Source organism: Pelodiscus sinensis, chromosome 3 (genome assembly GCF_049634645.1).
Source record: "Pelodiscus sinensis isolate JC-2024 chromosome 3, ASM4963464v1, whole genome shotgun sequence".
Taxonomy (NCBI): Eukaryota; Metazoa; Chordata; order Testudines; family Trionychidae; genus Pelodiscus; species Pelodiscus sinensis.
Genome location: NC_134713.1, coordinates 159,035,151 through 159,053,218, shown reverse-complemented (window position 1 = coordinate 159,053,218; position 18,068 = coordinate 159,035,151). Strand labels below are relative to the sequence as shown.

At 41.9% G+C, this 18,068-nt stretch overlaps 1 protein-coding gene across 6 annotated transcripts in view; it reads left to right on the top strand.

Annotated features, from left to right (window-relative positions):
- The window catches only part of LCLAT1 (lysocardiolipin acyltransferase 1), a 206,697-nt gene that overhangs the window by 175,056 nt on the left and 13,573 nt on the right, over window positions 1-18,068 (top strand). For 4 of the 6 annotated variants that reach the window (XM_006118066.2, XM_075925334.1, XM_075925333.1 and 1 more), the window contains one exon: window positions 13,644-17,477. The exons of 1 other annotated variant lie outside the window; for it this stretch is intronic. In XM_006118066.2, coding sequence (XP_006118128.2) covers window positions 13,644-14,143 — 500 coding nt within the window. In that variant the 3' untranslated portion in view covers window positions 14,144-17,477. Of the gene's footprint in view, window positions 1-13,643; window positions 17,478-18,068 lie in introns of those variants that run through there. One more of the 6 variants, XM_075925336.1, reaches the window with a different exon arrangement.

The following is an 18,068-nucleotide window of genomic DNA, read 5'->3' as shown; positions in this document are numbered from 1 at the left end:
GCAGCAGTAAATCTAGGGACTTTATTGCAGTAAAGTGAATTAATCACAATTATTCTTAAAATAAAAATACTTTTATCTGAATTTATGGGCTGTTTACCAGGCAATTTATATTAAAACTTAGAATAGTTTGGGCAGATGTATACCACTACTTCAGAATCTGACTAGTCCTTGCTAGGTACAACATCATGTTCGGTTTTAATATAGAACATTCCACAGCTAACTTGTGTCGATAGCTATAGGGACATACATTGTCAGCTCTCACAATACAGTAATAGGACTATGAAAGCTTTTAACTTACAAAACCTTGCTCTGTGTGTGTGTGTGTGTGTGTGTGTGTGTGTGTGTGTGTGTGTGTGTGTGTGTGTGTGTAAAAAAGACATTCAACAGAGGAGGCTAGGAAAATGTGAGTGTACAGCATGGGGGAGAATAAAACAAGGTGTTTTCTTTATGTGGTGTTGACAAATGTGTCTTGCAAGTGATGGAGTGAAAACCCAGTGAGTTAGTTATGCCTAATCATACTTAGTGACTGTGTTAGTGACTGAACATAATGTGTTCCTTTTATCGTCTCCTTCCCTCCTCATTCTGCCTTCTCCCCCACACTCCGCATGTGTTTTATTTATGGCTCAATGAGCTCTGGCTCCGTAATTCATACAGTTGCACTTCAGAGACAGGGAAGGAGGAAAGAGCATTGCTCTGAAGACTAAAGTGCAGCTGCCAGGTTGGCATTCTCATAAATGCAACCACTTTGTCACCAGCACAGCAGCCAGCTCGCCAGTCTTCATTGAGCTCTTGCCTCCCTCGTGTTCTTCAATGTCTCTCTTTAACACCCCACAAAGTACGTTTGTAAAGGTAATACGAATTTGCAAAGCTGACAGTTGTCAGTGCATGGTCTTGTGGGCTACAGTTTGGTCAAGGTCTAGGTGCTTGGGGGGGGCAGAGTAGATGTATTTTTAAGACATTAATAGAGCAAGTGAAATAAAGCTCAGCAAATGGATTTGAGTACAGTAGTCTAGTGTTCTTGTTTGTTCTGTAAATGGTAGGTGAAAGCAGCTTCAGCTGGACAAGCAATCTCTGTAAGCTGATTCTCCCAAGATTCTGGATAGTACCTAGTATCTATTTTTATTCTATCTTACCCACTGCTCAGAGCGAGAAAGTTTAGTACCGGTTTAACATTTGATGTATCTTTTAGCTTGCACTAGCAGGGAGATCCACACTCATTTTTCTTCTTCCTACTCTGTTCCTGTAATGGAACTATATTATACTGTGTTCCTTTTCTTGGTTGGAGGTGTTTTGGGGTGATGGGAGGAGGAAGCTACCGACATCACTAAGGAGAATGCCACCATCACTCACGTTAAGATAGTAGGTAGCAATGATTGTTGAGATCTAGCCATTTGTACTGTCTCCGTGGGTGCTCCAGGGCCACAGCACCAGTGTTCCCTCTAATTTTTTCCAACCAATTTTTACGTGCACTGAGGCATGTGTGAATGTGCACCAGCAGTGGGGAAAAAAAACCAAGCTGTGGGTGCTCAGCTAATCAGCTGGGCAGCGCTGAACTCTCTCTTGAGTGGCTACACAAGTGCACAGCTTACAGGGAACACTTGAGAGCACCCACCAAAAAAATAGTGAGTATTTATCACCTACTGACAGCCAGCTCCCCTCCCTTCACCAGTGCCTCCTGCCCAACATCTCCTCTTCCCTCCCAATGCCTACTGCAGATAGCTGTAGTGTGGCATGCAGGAGACGTTGGGAGGGGATGGGAAGAGGCAGAGTGGGAACTCCAGGGAAGAGGTGGAGACAGAACCTGGAGCAAAACGGGTGTGGGAAGACATAGGATGGGGTGGGGACTTGTTGAAAAGGGTCAGGTAAGGACAGGGCCTGGGATTGAATGGGGGTGAGGGGTTGAGCACCCCTGGGCCCAGAGGAAGGCAGTGCCTGTGTGTCTAACCATGGTATTTGTAGTCGTTCTTAGGTCTGGTCTACACTACAAAGTTAAATTGACTTAAACCAAGTTGCATCAATCTGGTTGCATATGTTAAATCTGTACTCTACTAACATATGTGCTCCATTACAGCCATGCAGTAACACTACCTCTCTAAATGATGGTGAGCCATGGTTGATGTACTAACATCATGACAGGAGCATACATGTGGCTTTGTCTATTTCGACCCAAACAGTCCATGAGACATCCCACAGTGCCCAGTGCTGACTGCTCTGGTCCCAGTTGTAAGCTCCACTGCCCAGGGCTTATGGAGGCCAGACGCTACCCTTGCTTTGCTTTAAAGCCCCATATAGCTTGCTTGTGTTCAACTTATCAAGTGGTCCAGATCGTTGTTTATCACTGTAAATGTAAATAGGAATCAACATTGAAGGATATGTTTCTAGCAGGGTCCTACAGGGATCTATTGTTGGCCCTCTGCTATTTAATACTTTTATCAACGACCCGGAAGAAAACATAAAAGCGTCACTGATAAAGTTTGCAGATGAGCCCAAAATTGGAGCAGGATAAATACCAGAGAGGACTGGTCAGCAATACAGCATAATCTAGATTGATTGGTAAATTGGGATGTATAAACAGGAATCTCAAATAGGAGCTTAGTAATTATTTTATATTTGTTTTTGGCATTGGTGCAACCACTCCTGGAATCCTGTGCCCAGTTCTGCTGCCCATGGTTGAAGAAGGATATTGATTAATTGTGGAGAGTTCAAAGAAGAGCCACCAAAAATAAAAGAAGGGAAGGACTGGAAAAACATGCCTTATGGTTAGAGCCCTATCAAATTCACGGTCCTTTTTAGTCAATTTCATGGCCATGGGGTTTTAAAAATCATAAATGTCATGATTTCCCCTATTTAATAAATTTCATAGTATTGTAATTGTAGGGGTCCTGACCCAAAAATGAGTTGTGGGGAGACCCTTAGTGGCGGCCCGTCAATACAAGCGAATTGTGTGGTCGCTTAGGGCACCAAGATAAACGGCCATTGAGGGCTTTGGAGGCGGGGATGCCGATCGCACGTTTCGCCTAGGGCGCCAGTTGCCAGCAGCTCGTGTATGGCCACTCCTGGCCACCCTTACTTCTGGTCTGCTGCTGGTGGCGGGGAGGATGGGGCTGCCTTCGGAGCTGGACAGTTGGGGTATGTCTACACTTGCCCCCTAGTTCGAACTACGGAGGCAAATGAAGCATACCGAAGTTCCTAATGAAGCGCGGGATTTAAATATCCCATCCTTGATTAGCATATTCACGGCTGGTTGCCATTTTAAAATGCCGGTAGCCCGAATTAACTCGCTGCATGTAGACACGGTAGTCCGATCCAAAATCCTTCTCTCGAATTAACTGTTACTCCTCATTGCAATGAGGAGTAACAGTTAATTGAAATGAGGAGTAACAGTTAATTCGAGGGAAGGGTTTTGGATCGGACTCCCATGTCTACACGCAGCGAGTTAATTCGGGCTACCCGCATTTTAAAATGGCGACCAGCCACGGATATGCTAATCAAGGACAGGATATTTAAATCCCACTCTTCATTAGCAACTTCAGTATGCCTCATTTGCCTTCCTAGTTTGAACTAGGACATACCCTTAGAGAGCAGTGGCTGCTGCCTGGGAGTCCACTCTGAATTCAGAGCCAGCAGCAGTGCAGAAGAAAGGATGGCAATACTATACTATGAAGGGCTGTCCTTAGGCATACGCAGAATAGGAAGTTTCCTAGGGCACCAATATTTCTGGGGCACCACTCTACCAGGACGGACGGAAGCCATGGAGCATGTGTAAGCAGGGACTAAACTACTGCTTGCTATCAGGCAGCTAAAAGGAGAGCTGCCCTGGGGGGTGGGTGTGCTCTCTCCAATTGTTTAGCTCTGCAAGATAATAACTGTTAACTGTTGATATGTAAATACAGCTCATGCCAGGAGGGGGAAGGAATCCGAGGTGTGGTTATGTAAATCCAATTAAGCCAGAGCTGATGGAGGATCAGTGTTGGAATGGAATGTGGTGTATTGTAACTAATTTGGGGCCATTGTGAGAGTTACAAATCATGCTACCCCTAAATTTGGGAACTGTAAAATATGACACCAGTGTTTGCAGGAGAGACACCATCATTGTAAGGGCCTCCCCGTGCCAGAGTTGAGTGAACTGAGTTGGGGTGGAAAGGGCTTGAAAGCTGAGTCAGCCTGCTTCATGCCTTCCAGGGGGGAGCTGAAAGACTGGCTCAACCTGTCCCTTTATCCCTGGTTTTAAGGACAGACCTAAAGCAGACCCCATGAGGAGTCTTTTTGCTAGTCCAGTGGAAGCTGGAATCTTTTGCCAGCCTAGGTGGTAGCTAAAGAGCTGAAATCACTGGTTTGGCCGAGAGCCAGACCCATTGCAGCCAGTGGAGCAGCTGGCGGAAATGACCAGCTAGCGGGAGCAGCCAGCGGACTACAGGGCTACGCTGGCAGCTTCTTGCGCAAGAACAGCTGTTCTTTCTCAAAAACTTGCCGGCTGTCTACACTGCACAAGCGTTCTTCCAGAAGTAAATTTACAGTACGGCGTTGGAAAACAGGGCTTCTTCCGGAAGAGTTATTCCTCTCCCCACAAGGAGTAAGCCCTCTTGCGCAAGAGCTCTTCCAGAAGAGGCCAGTGTAGACAGGCAACATGAATTTCTTGCACAATAAGCCTCTATGGTTAAAATGGCCATCAGAGCTTTCTTGCGCAAGAGAACGTCTACACTGCCATGGATGCTCTTGCACAAAAGCACATGGCAGTGTAGACGCTCTCTTCTGGAAGACTTTTTGCATAAGAACTCTTCCACAAAAGAGTTCTTGCACAAGAAGCTGCCAGTGTAGACATAGCCCAAGAGTAGCACAAAGGTGGCCTAGCCTCAGGCTCAAGGAGGGGAGTCATCTGGATGATGTGTCAGGGTCTGCACTGACTGGACAGAGCTGTAAGTGGGGCATCTGAAGTGGGGTACAGAGAAAGTTTGGGTAAGTGAACTCTGTTGTGGTACTTTCCCGAGATAATGCCATGTGCCTTCTCTCTCTCTCATTAAAAGTTTCGTTTCTTCACTCAGCCCCAAATTAGTGGGGAAGCATTGCCTCTCAGAGGTGCCCAGGGGTGTGTGAATTTCCCAGGCTACTAGGTGGGGGCTAGATCTGGTTCTGTGTGAGATGGACACCTAGGCTATGTCTGCACTGGCGGCTTCTTGCGCAAGAACATCTTGCGCAAAGGTTCTTGTGCAAGAACTCTTACGCAAGAAAACGTCCACACTGCCATGTGCGAGCTGTGCTTTTGCACAAGAGCATCCGTGGCCGTATGGACGCTCTCTTGTACAAGAAAGCTCTGATGGCCATTTTAGCCATAGGGCTTTCTTGCGCAAGAAATTCCTGCCGAGCATCCACACAGCCCTCTTGAGCAAGAGGGCTTACACCTGTTAAAAAAGAGCGTAGCTCTTGCACAAGAAGCCTTCTCTTACCACGCTGTCCTGTACATCTTCTTGCGCAAGAGCAGGTGGGCAGTGTGGACGCTTTCTGGAAGAACAGCCATTCTTGCACAATAACCAGTGCAGTGCAGACACAGCCCTAGATATTGAACCTGGCCCTGGTTGCTGCCAGGCCTACCTACATGTACCAGCAGGGCTGGGTCCTAGAGAGGGCCGAATGTGCTGCTTGCAGCACAGTCTGAGGGAGGGCATTGGCTGCTGGGGTCTCTGAGAAGGGGAGAGAGGGTAGGGGTGGAAGATCAAGACAGGCATAGGAGCACCAGTTTAATAATCCCGCCTAGGACACCATAAATCCTAAGGACGTTTCTGATGCTATGCCACCCTTACTTCTGCACTGCTACCTGAAAAGCTGGGCCCTCAGTCAGCAGCTGCCATGCTCCAGTTACCAAGCTCTAGAGGCAGTGAAGATGTAAGGGTAAAGATACTGCGACACCCCTAAAATAATCTTACGACCTCCCTGCAACTCCGTTTTGGGACAGTACTCCCAGTTTGGGAGAGGCTGCCCTCTCCTATGAAATTTATACAGTATAAGGTAAAAGCGCACACAACCACCAGATTTCATAGTCCGTGATGCATTGTTAATTACCGTAAATTTGGTAGTTAGCGATAGACTCAAGGAGCTCAAGCTGTCTAGCTTAAGAAAGAGAAGATTTAGTGGTAACTTGATAACAGTCTGTAAGTACTTGTATGGGGGAGAAATATTTAATAATGGCCTCTTCAGTCTAACAGAGAAAGGTATGACATGATCCAATGGCTAGAAGGTGAAGATAGACAAATTCAGAATGGAAATAAGGCACAAAGTTTTACAAATGAGAGCAATTAACTCTTGGAGCAACTTACCAAGAGTTATGGTGAATTCTCCATCACTGACAGCTTTACATCAAAGTTGGGAATTTTTTGAAAAGCTCTGCTCTAGCAATTATTTTGGAGACGTTCTGTGACCTGTTATACAAGAGATCTGACTCCATCACAATGGTCCCTTCTGGTTTTGCAATCTACAAAAATCTGTTACATTAGGGGTTTAATAATGGACTTCAAAATCAAAATATAATTTCCTCCCTCTGCCTCCCTCCACCAGGCTTCAAACAGAGGTAGTTCTGATTTATATACTGCTAAATTTGATGTTACACTGAAAGCCTGTATATTGTTTGTTTGTTTGTTTGTTTGTTTGTTTGTTTGTTTGTTTGTTTGTTTAACAGGATGTAGGCACAAAAGTATGTTCATAGCTCAGGAGAATTCAGGATATAACCCATGTCTTTTGCTCATTGAACATCTAGTCTGGAGACCTACAGTTGCAGTTCATAATAGTAACATCTGTAAGTGTACAGTTCCTCCTGTGAAAATAGTCACAATTTTCTATACTGCATGAGAACAGGCCTCATCTCTTCAAACTCCTTCCTGTCTTCAGGTGGGGATATCTTGAGAGCCCATTATGTTGCTGCGGATATGGAAAATTGAATAGGTTCACTTGATCACTCTCGAGTCAGGGCTTGTACACAGACTTCCTGTGCTCTGTTAATCAAGGCTAGCATTAGCATTTGGCCTTTCTTGTTTGCTTATTTGACAGCTACATTTCTGCAGAAAAGAATCCCAATAACTATTGAGTTGAAAGTGGTGTAGATTAACCCAAACTGCTATTGCTGTTTTAAAGAGCGATGCATGGGTTATAAATCCTCCCAAGGCTTATACTGCCCATTGATGGTTGTAAATCCTTGAAGTTGCTACCTGCAGATCCTGTGTTTATAAAGGAAAATAACCTAGCATCTTTCAGCAGCCAAGACAGTAACACTTTCCAGAGAGCAGGTTTTAATAGCTTTTGTTTCAATACTCAACACCGTGTGTGGTTGCACGGTAAGATGTAAAAATATTAAATCAGATATTGTCAGATGTCAAGTAGCCTCACTCTGCTAATTACCATCTATGTTTTGATTATGCAACTGGTAAGTTTGTTCAAAAGAATGTCTCAGATGCATGCACCAGCTCTACCTTTTAAATCAAGCAGTCATATAAATTTATTTTTTATATTGTGCCAGTGCCTAAAGTCCCCTAGCTGGGCACAAGTACCCATTGCATTAATGTAGTAAACCCTCCTCCCCCATCCACTCACCCTGCAAAAAAAAAAAAGCCAATATCTCAATGTGACTTCACGAGGTGAGCTGTAGAGTGCAAAGCCCTGCAGTCATACAAATTTGAATCATTGTGACCATGAATCAAGTACCATTTTGTGATGTAACAAAGGTTGGGCCAAGATCTGAAGTATTGTGCTTGGTTCTGACAAAAGGGGTAATGATTGGTTTCTAGTCTCAGGTATGTTTAATAAAAATCATGCATGGGTCACGGGTAGTAAACAAATATTCAAGGCCCGTGACCTGTCCATGACTTCGTGTACTACGTACCCTTGACTCAACTGTGGGTGCTCTGGGGTAAGAGGCAGCTTGGGGGAGCTGTGAAAGCTCTGAGCAGGGGTTGCATTGGTGTGTGGCCCTGAACTCCTGTGGTGCAGGAGGCAGGTACAGAGGCAGCAGTGCAAATCCAGAACCTTTGCTGGTTGAAGATGTAATGGCCACCATTGTGATTGTTCTGTGCAGTATTTGGATTCAGATTTTAAATTTTTGGGTAGTTCCATTCCAGTGTTGAGGCTTGGATCCACCTCTAATTTACAGGCTCACTGAAGGACGCTTGGGGAAGAAAAATTCTATTCAGAATGATCCTTAGAGCTCTCAAAATGCTTACCGTACCTATATAGTAAACCTTTTACTTTGCAATGGCCAGCTCAGTGCTGTTCACTTGCAAGTATGTATTTGTCAGTAATGCCTACTGTGGTAATCTGAGTCACATCTGAAGACCTCCCATCAGTGCTCCAACTCACAACTGAACCTCATGCCACACACCAGGGCTCTGTTGAATCCTTCTATATGCTCACAAGGCGTCTGGGCTGTGTTATCTCAGGAGTTCCTCCCTAAGAACCAAATGTCGCTGTCGGCAGTTCACAGTACTTGTCCTGGCTCAGTGGGGTGCTCTCGACAAACGAGTTTGAGAGCAGTTTAAAATATTCAAGATCCCGACTCTGTTCATGCTAAGAAAAGCTCCCTAGAACGCAGGCTGACATTATTTAACACAGAGATTTATATGTGATTTCATTCCACCTGGGATAAGCTTGTTTTCAGTCTTGTAAGAAGCCATTGGTTATAAGGATTGAGAAGAGAGAGATTCTAATGGAGCACTTGGGTAATGAATAAAAAATGGCCTTTTCCCCCCCTTCTCTCATAAAAAAACATTTTCCCATAGAGAAATCAAAGTTTTACGGTGGATGGTATAACTTTGGCCCCGAGCCCAGTCAGAATTACTTGTGCCACCTTAAGACTGTAAAGCCTAAAGCTACTGACTTTGCATTGCAGTTATTTTAAGAGAATTGTCACGCACTGGTCAGTCCTGGCAGAAGAACAACCTTAAGTGGAGAACCAATATATCTCAAAGAAGTATTTATAGAAAGAAACTGAGACCGAGGCTTTCAAGATGTTTTGCAGCTTAGTAACTGTGAATTAGCTGGGGACTAAGATACATCTCACTCAACTATTTTGACTTTATTAGCTGTGTTGGAATGATGACGAACAAGCTTTCATAATAAGTTTGCATCTCTGTGCTGCAGTTTCTGTCCTAATGCACTGAAAACAGCATCGCTCACTGGGAATGAGTGTCTCATTCCCATTATTGTCTTAGAGCAGTGTTTCTCAAACTAGGGGTCCTGACCCAATGGGGGTCAGAAAGCTATTGGAGGGGGGACATGGTATTGCCACCCTTTCATCTGCATTGCCTTCAGAACTGTGTGGCTGGAGAGCAGTGACTACGGACCAGGAACCTATCTCAGAAGGCTGCACTGCCACCAGCAGCAGTACAGATGTAAGGGTGGTATAGTATAAGAAAGGGGGATCATGACTGCATGAAATATTTTCAAAGGGGGGGAGGGCTAGCAAAAAAAGGTTTGAGTCTCCCTGTCTTGGAGGACTCCGAAAGCTGCTACAATTGATGAGTGTATCCTGATCAACTGAAATGCCTCTTCTTCATCCTTTTACTCTCACTTTCTTGATTGTCTTAACTTAGGGAATGGTTAAAATTAAATTTCAAGTGTGAAACACCCACTTGGTTCCTTCTGGTTCCCCCTTCCCTCTCACTAATAATATTCATAACTACATAAAAGTGAAGAAGAATCTTCAGAACTTAATAAAAACCAATTTTCTGAAACTTGCCTCATTAAGCCCAGACAACTAGTCTGAGCTACAAACAAGTACTCTAGCCTTATTCAATTATTGCCTCATTGGAAACAGACAGTGTTAATTAGAGCAACATGGCTCTTAAGCCGCATTATTGCTTGCACTTGAAATGTGTGAAAGTGGTGGCTTTAAGAAGGGATTTAAATTTGGGGAGGAAAATACTGTCTGCTGCCTGACTAACCTATGTACATCCCCCATAGTAGTAGTAAGCTGCAGTTTGATGCAATTCCCATGAATGACATTCTGCCCCACTTAAGAGTCAACTGGGCTATCCTCCCATGCAGATAAAGCTGCGAGCAGCTCTAGAGCTATGCAGTAAGATGTAGGTAGGAGATAACATGCAGGAATTGAAACAAAGCCCAATTATCTAAAACATCTCCATGTTTCCATTCTTGTACTCAGCCCTAGGAGTGCTCTCCTTCTAGGATAACCTGCCTTCTTTAAAAATTAATTTGGATGACTTCGACCTTAGTTCACTCCTTAATATGTAGTCTCCTCTCCACTTTCTGGTTGGTCCCAATGTCATTCCTTATTTGTCCGCTGTAGGCCCCCCTTAGCTGCTTCTAGCATATGGCCTGTCCCCACCCTATCTGGCGCTTTGTCCAATTTTGGTTGCCCTGTAGCTCTTCAGTACTCAATCCCCCACTCTGTCCACTATCACCTTCCTCCTTTTGCCTGCAATTTCCATTCTCTGAACCACATGTTCTTAGTCAGTTTCCTCTCTGCACCTAAGATGAGCCTGTGTTGGGGAGGGGGGAGACAGAGGCAGCAATAAGGAAATGGTTGCAGTGAAAGTGTGCGGAAGTGGGTGCCAGTTTCTGGGTCTTACTGTATCTTTCACAGTAAAACTCGAAAGCGGGTTCATTCATGTAGCAATTGGCCATGATAACATTGCCCTTTTCATGTTAATAACTGTCACTGATGCATCAATGGAAAACATTCAGAACTTTTTTGTTAAGGCATGCAGTGTGGATCCAGCAGCTGACTGCGGATAATAATAGGAAAAGGGAGGCTCCTTTCAATAGCTATTAAATAATTGGCTGGAAATTGTCATCGCCACATACTTGCCCTGCCTGAGAATTAAAACCTCTAAGACAAGGGGCACGTTTAGAAGTCTCTATTCCTTCTGCATATTAAGTCATGTGTTTCTGTATTTCCTCTATCTATCTGATATGTTTCTATGCTATTTGGTATGCTTGAGCCTGTCTTTGAAGTGCCAGAGTCATTTCTTCTGAAGTTGTCCTGCATTTATCACCAGAATATGTTAGGCCGGGTAACATGGTCTAATCATCTAAATATGTGGCTGGGAGTCAGGAGACCTGGTGTCTGGCCTGAGTCCCTGTGTAAGTCTTTTAGCCAGTCTTTACCTCAGTTTCCCATCTGTAACTTAGGAAAACATTTCTGATCCCGTTTGTGCAAAATGCTTTGAGATCAGCGCTGTATAATTAATTTACGGAATCAAAGGTGTGTTAGGCACTTTTCAGTATAAGTAAGACCTTCTCTCTGCTCTGAAGGTTTCTGTCTAATGTCAGACATGATGCAACAAAGGAGGTGATGAATTTAACAAAATAGTAGTGAGGAGTTGTGTAAGAAACAGAATGGGCATCAGTCAGACTGCGTGAATATTCAGCAAAGGCTAGTTAAAAGAAAACTAGATGTCACACAGGAGAGGTATATGGAGGTTTTGCGCAAAAAGGAAACATACACACTTTGTTTTTGCGCAAAATCCCCTTGCGCAAAAATGGAATGAAAGAGTATGCAAATGAAGCATGAGAAAATGCTAATCCATGCTTCATTTGCATTGCCTCTTTTGGCAAAGCATGTAGTATAGACAAATCCTGTCTTTTTAATTTCAAACTCAACCTATTCTGCTCTGAGACTGCCAACGCTGTAAAAAGGCAACACCAGATGAATTACACTGCTGGCAGAACTTAATGTTAATGTCACATTGAGTGCACTGGGCACCTATTTTTAGGTCCGTTTTAAACTAGCCAAGATTTTTTGCTTTCTCAAATCTAAAAAGAATGTTTTCTGGTCTGAAGCTGCAGGGTGAGAGGGATATTTGGAGAGGACATTATTCTATAAAAAGAGTAACACTCATCCTAGCATTTGTCCAAGCAAGTGGATTGATTTGATTAGTGATAGAAGGGTTGGGTCCTTTTGTCACTGTCCCTCTTTAATTGCTAGCCCACAATTGCCTTTTAAACTGCATTCAAAAATGTAGCTATACCCATTTTGACCAAAATCTCTTTATATCCCAGATTTGTACTTTATTGTGGACTTTCCAGATCAGGTATGATACTGCCTCTGCCTCGGGCAAAGGCCATTTCTAGCAGGCACTCAGAGCACTGACTACAGGCCGTCCTTGTTAAAAGTCCAAGATACATTCCAAAAAACTTGGACTTATAGGAAAAAAAACTTCGTGGGGAATTTTTTTTCCTTCAGCTGACTTTCATTTGCACTGATTGTTTTGATTTTGGTTTGGTTTGGTTTTTTTGTGTGACTTAAGAGTGGGGAATGAGAGGACTTATAATGCATCAGTTCTTATAAGTGTCAATGACTTAAGTGCGAAATGGATGTGTTCTGGGGCAACTTATAGCAGGGGTTCTCAAACTTGTGATACCGTGACCCCCTGCTCTGTTGTTCGCAACCCCCCAGGGAGTTGGGACCCACAGTTTGAGAAATGCTGACTTATAGCATGGACACCCTGTAGTTACGTGTAAAGGGGGTGTGTTCACTGCATACAGTCCCTGCAAAGTTGACCCCCTATTCCCTAAAATGCAGCAAAGAGACTCCTGATTTAATGAACTTCTGATAATTTTTCTGATGTATATTTGTATGCGCTCCCCTCACCCCAAGATCGTCAATAAATTAGGATTGTACTTGAGGCCTGCTCTGAGTCAAATTTTAAACTGGATTCTTTTGCAACCATTGTAGTTATTGTACAAGTGTTATGGTTGCTAGGTCAAACATAATTTCATTTTGCAATGTACTAATGAATGTTCTGCAAAAGTATGTGACCACACTAAAATGGAGTTCTACTTTGACTTAAGAAAGATCAGGAATGTGTATTCTAATCTATCATTGAAATAAGACTTTATCTTTCTACCTGTTCTGTTTTAGAATCCTAGATTAGTATTTCTTCTAGTGAACGTTACTTTGTCCTACAGGTCTATCCTGTTACCCAGAGATAGGGATTTTTTTCAAAAGGGCATTATTAAGGGCCCAAAAGCAAGCTAATCTGTTGCAACAGATTTAACCCTAATTAAATCGTCTTATAATATGAGCTATGAGAGAAGGCTGAAAGTATTGGGCTTGTTTAGTTTGGAAAGGAGAAGACTGAGAGGAGACATGATAGCGGTTTTCAAGTATCTAAAAGGGAATCACAAAGAGGAGGGAGAAAAATTGTTCTCCTTAGTCTTTGAGGATAGGACAAGAAGCAATGGGCTTAAACTGCATAAAGGGAGGTTTAGATTGGACGTTAGGAAAAACTTCCTAATTGTCAAAGTGATTAAACACTAGAATAAATTATCTGCGGGGGTTGTGGAATCTCCATCTCTGGAGATATTTAAGAGCAGGTTAGACAGACACCTGTCAGGGATGGTCAATTCTAGGTGGTGCTTGGTCCTGCCGTGGGGGCAGAGGACTGGACTCGATGACCTCTCAAAGTCCCTTCAAGTTCTCGTGTTCTATGATTCTATAGAAAACAACAGGACAAAACCTATTAGAATGAACTATTATATAATTATAAGTAGAATACTTGTATTTGCTAATGAATATTTTTTAATTCTACCATGATTTTTTGACATGTAACCTGAAGATCTAATTAGTGGTAATTGTCCTGGAAACTTGACTGTTGCCGTGTCTAAGTTTATCTTGTTCTAAAATATGTTTCTTGTAGGTAATAATCTCGATGCTATCCATGACATAACAGTGGCATACCCTCAAAATATTCCACAAACAGAGAAGCACCTACTTAATGGAAACTTCCCAAGGGAAATACATTTTCACGTTCATAGGTATCCAATACAGACTCTGCCAACTTCCAGGGAAGAGCTGCAGATCTGGTGCCAGAAGCGTTGGGAAGAGAAAGAAGAGAGACTCCAATTGTTCTATGAAGGTGATAAGTACTTTGATGTAACAGGGCGAAGCATAATCCCACCTTGTAAATCCGAACTCAGGGTCCTAGTGGTTAAATGCATCTCGCTTCTGTATTGGACATTGTTCACACTAGCTGTGTTTGTGTTGCTGTACCTGTACAGCTTTGTGAGATGGTATTGTGTGACTGTGACTGTCATTTTTGTTGTTCAACAAAAAATATTTGGTGGGCTGGAAATAATTGAACTTGCATGTCATCAATATTTTAATAAACGACAGAATGGATATAGAAAAGCGGAATAACCAGTCTAGTGCTATAATGGGAGAGAAAGGTAATGGATGTTTTTGAGACTTATTACAGACTTTGTAAACAGGGAAACATTTTTGCATGAGAATTGTAAGTCTTTTTTTACTACCGCCATTATTTGTTAAAGACACTTTGCACTTATTCTGTGAAAAAGGAAAAAAAAAACTAGTTACTGCTACATGTGAAAATGGTAATTTTTATCTTTGAATGTAATTTCTATATTGCTCTTGCAAGCAGCTAGCGACTGCATCGTACTGTACCTATGAAACAACTTGCTGGATTATTTAACAATCATTAGGATGTTAATAAATGTGATGTACACTGAACTTTTTAAAACTGCAGGTCCAAACTGTCCAGCTAAGGGAGACAGATCTATGATTCCTGTACAATCATGTTGGCACCAGGCTTGCTTCTTTAACAACTTACCTGTGTGCACATGCACACAGTCCTAACATTTTCAATTTTATTTTAAACCCTTGTCTCTCAAACTTTCCCAAACAAGACTTAGTATACTGCTACCCAGCCTAGGTGAAGATGAGAAACTGATGTGGATTCTAATTTGGGTCTCATTTTGGGGTGCAGATAAGGCTATCCATTCTGTCCTAGTGTGACTCCAAATTGATTTTTTGCAAGACCTGCTTTGCTGTTGTGGGTATGTTGTATTTATTCACACCTGGCATCTTTTTAATTTCTCCCTATAGAAGAAACATATCTGAAAACAAGTGTTTTTCATACAAGGTGAGAGGTCTTGAGTTTGAAGCTATTACTCTCGCTTTTAAAATGTTTCCTTCATTATTTTAATTTTCAGCATTCACCATAGGAAGACTGATGTGCATATAGAAAAAAACAGCTCTAAAATTCAACCAAGGCTACAATTGGTTATCTATAGTTATACGGCAAGAAAAGTGTCTCAGCCTGTCATAGTACAAGTCAGTTAAGCTACAGTATTTCTCTTCCCAAACGATATCCTTCTTGACCAGCCAATCACATCATTCCTCTTTAATTCAGGCCACTCCTCTGCATAATCTTTCACTTGTTAGACTCTTCCATTGAAACTTTATGCAAGATCCTTTCCTTTTATGTGGCATTGGTGGAAAGCCAGAGAAATCAAAGGATATAGGCCTTTCAAATCCTTACAAGGTGGAGGGGGCTGAATCTTTCTGATGTGGTTCGGTCCTAGTCACCTAAGAGGAATAACATTCATAGCGGCATAGTATACGGAATAAAAAAATTCCAGCACTTAAATTCCTGTGCTTGACTTTGGCAGTCAGCCTCAAAACAATGTCTTGCTTTGTGTATTCTTCCACTGTCATAGAATACTCCTTACTTACTAAACACTTTCTATTTGCTACACAAATGACTCTGAAGTTGCTTGTGCTATATTAAGTTAGTGTGGCTGAGCATTTGGAATTATATTACTTTGAAATGCAGCTATGTGGCACGAAGAGTTTGTCATATAGAAAGCTAAACTGCTCAAATATTGGTTTACCGTGGCACACAAATCATTTTTCTATTAAATCTCAATATTAGGCATGTTCTTCAAAGCATTTGAATCTAGGCCCACTGTTGGGTGAAATTGCCTACCTATATTTAACTGTCCCTTCTAAGGTGACAGCTGTTTTTAATCCCTGCTCATAGTGACTAATTAGTTATTATGCACAAGTACTTGAAGCCATCTGTTTTACTCCATGACATTTTTTAAAATCTTTTTTCTTTTCTAAAAATGGCTTCTAATTTAGGCTTAAGTCTCTTAACTTCCTCTTGTTATATTTAGAAATGTGTGAATAAATAGTTTGATGGCTAGCATTGTATTGTCGTGAATACAGCAGAAAAAGAAGCTCTTTCCACACTAAATGGGATGTTTTTAATGCAGTTCTACTATAGAAAAAGTATACCTGCTGTTTACATTTATATACCAACATTTTATTTACGATAACACTAAATTTTGGTTTAACTCCCTGCACTTTCAGCTATCTCAAATCCTGCAATGGGAGAAAAAAAATCTTTTTATATCTAATTTAAAGGTGATCTAAAAGGCTTTTTTACCTGTCCAAGGCTTGAGCTGCTCATTCACACCTGTAATAACAATGATACTATAAAGGATAGTAGCCCTTAAGGGGATACTATCGATCCCATTGAGATCAAATTTGTAATATACCCTTAATGTTGGAACCATCCTCCAAATTATAACTTGAATTTTTCTTGTGTAATCACCATTTGCCTTCTTTTAATGAAGAGCCACAAGGGTCAGGCCCTGTAAAACACTTCCTGTTAAATTGCCTGACTGTGCATGGTAAGTACAAACCCCATTTCTCACAAGCAAAGTTATTACTCAGGCTGATGTACAAATGTTGAAGTTAACCAAAAAGTCACATCTAGTTTCAGATCAATAAGAGATATAAGGAGGAGAGATTATTTGAAGCCCAGGTAGTGTAAAAAAAATGGAGAAAATTGGTGGAAGGCAGGAGAAGCCTTGCTCAACAGATCTAATCAGAAAATGGGGAAAACTCTCTGGGGAAATTATCATTTTCCTCTTTATCAAAATGTCTCTCTTATCTGGCCAACTTCCAAGAGACTTTTTATTCCCCCTTGTTTGTTTGGCTGAAGCTCCATACATAAAGAGGGCCCAATTGCTCTCTCTTTAACATCTCTTGCCTTTGAAATGTTTCTGTTGCTGCTGGATTGGAAGACTGGTGTTCTGGGAATTAACACACAACTGAGTTTTCAGGGGAAGCATATGGGCAGCAAGAGACCTCTCAGTTCATTAGCACAGTTTCTCAGAGCTATTGTTCTCTCTACTCCCAATGGCTATGTTCTGGTGTGTTTTACAATCACTCTACTGGGTTAACATGTCTGTTAATCTCACATTTCTTGAGATAAATAATGAGCTTAACTTGCCTTTTAGAGGTGCTTTTAATTTTCCTTAGTCAAATGTTTTCTTATCAGAATTGTGGGTCTCCTTCTCTTTGATCAGGCAGAGGTTGAACAGCTCACTCTGTGTTTGTTACCAGGCTCCTTCATCAGAGTGAGACACCGAGATCTTGTGTTGAATGTTCATAATACAGAAACCATAGGTGGGTCTGTACGGTGTTGTGTTGATCATACTAACTGTAGTGTCTAGTTTTGTGCACTACACCAGTCTCAGTTGTTTCCAAAAAGCAATCTGTGTTTTTATAGCTTCATTTTATAAGTACGTTGTAAGAAAACAAACACTGGGTTACCACAAATCCACAGAATAGCCTTAGTTTTCAAAGTCCACCGATACGTTAGAATGTTTGAGCCATGTATCTGTTAACTTTCTGTACAGCAACAATAAAGACTTAGCACATTCACGTGTCTCATTTGTTTTCTTGGGCAGAATTTCAGTTCTGTCAGGTGAAGGTATTCCATGTATATCTCTAAGAACAAACTTTCTCTCCCGTCCTACAGCCTTGTATTAACAGAGAGTGATTGCTGTTAAGGGCCACAGTCAAAGTGGTATGGCTATTGGGATATTTCATTATATCCCTGTTCAGTTAATAAATATGAAGTTGGACATACATACAATCTTGCCTAAATTCTTCCTTTTAACTTGTTTGTGGGAATCCAACACAAAACAATACAGAGTATACCACAAGCACAGCTCATTGTTCCCAGGACTGACATACCAACACTGCTAGGAAATAGCTGTGGCCTGGAAGAGCAGGCAGTCTGGGTATTGCATACAGAGAAGCATCCCATTTTAGATGTACCCTATGCATGAGAATTCAATGTGTTTTCATTATGGGATGTTAAAAGGGTCTGTCTAATGGTTACCAAAAGCATCCAGGACCAAACACAAAAAAAAGTCTGGGGGAAACAATTTTTTTCAATTTTTTTATAACCATTTTTAATTCATTTTAACTTTTACAGGTAAATTGGTTAATGTACATTTGCAGAAAG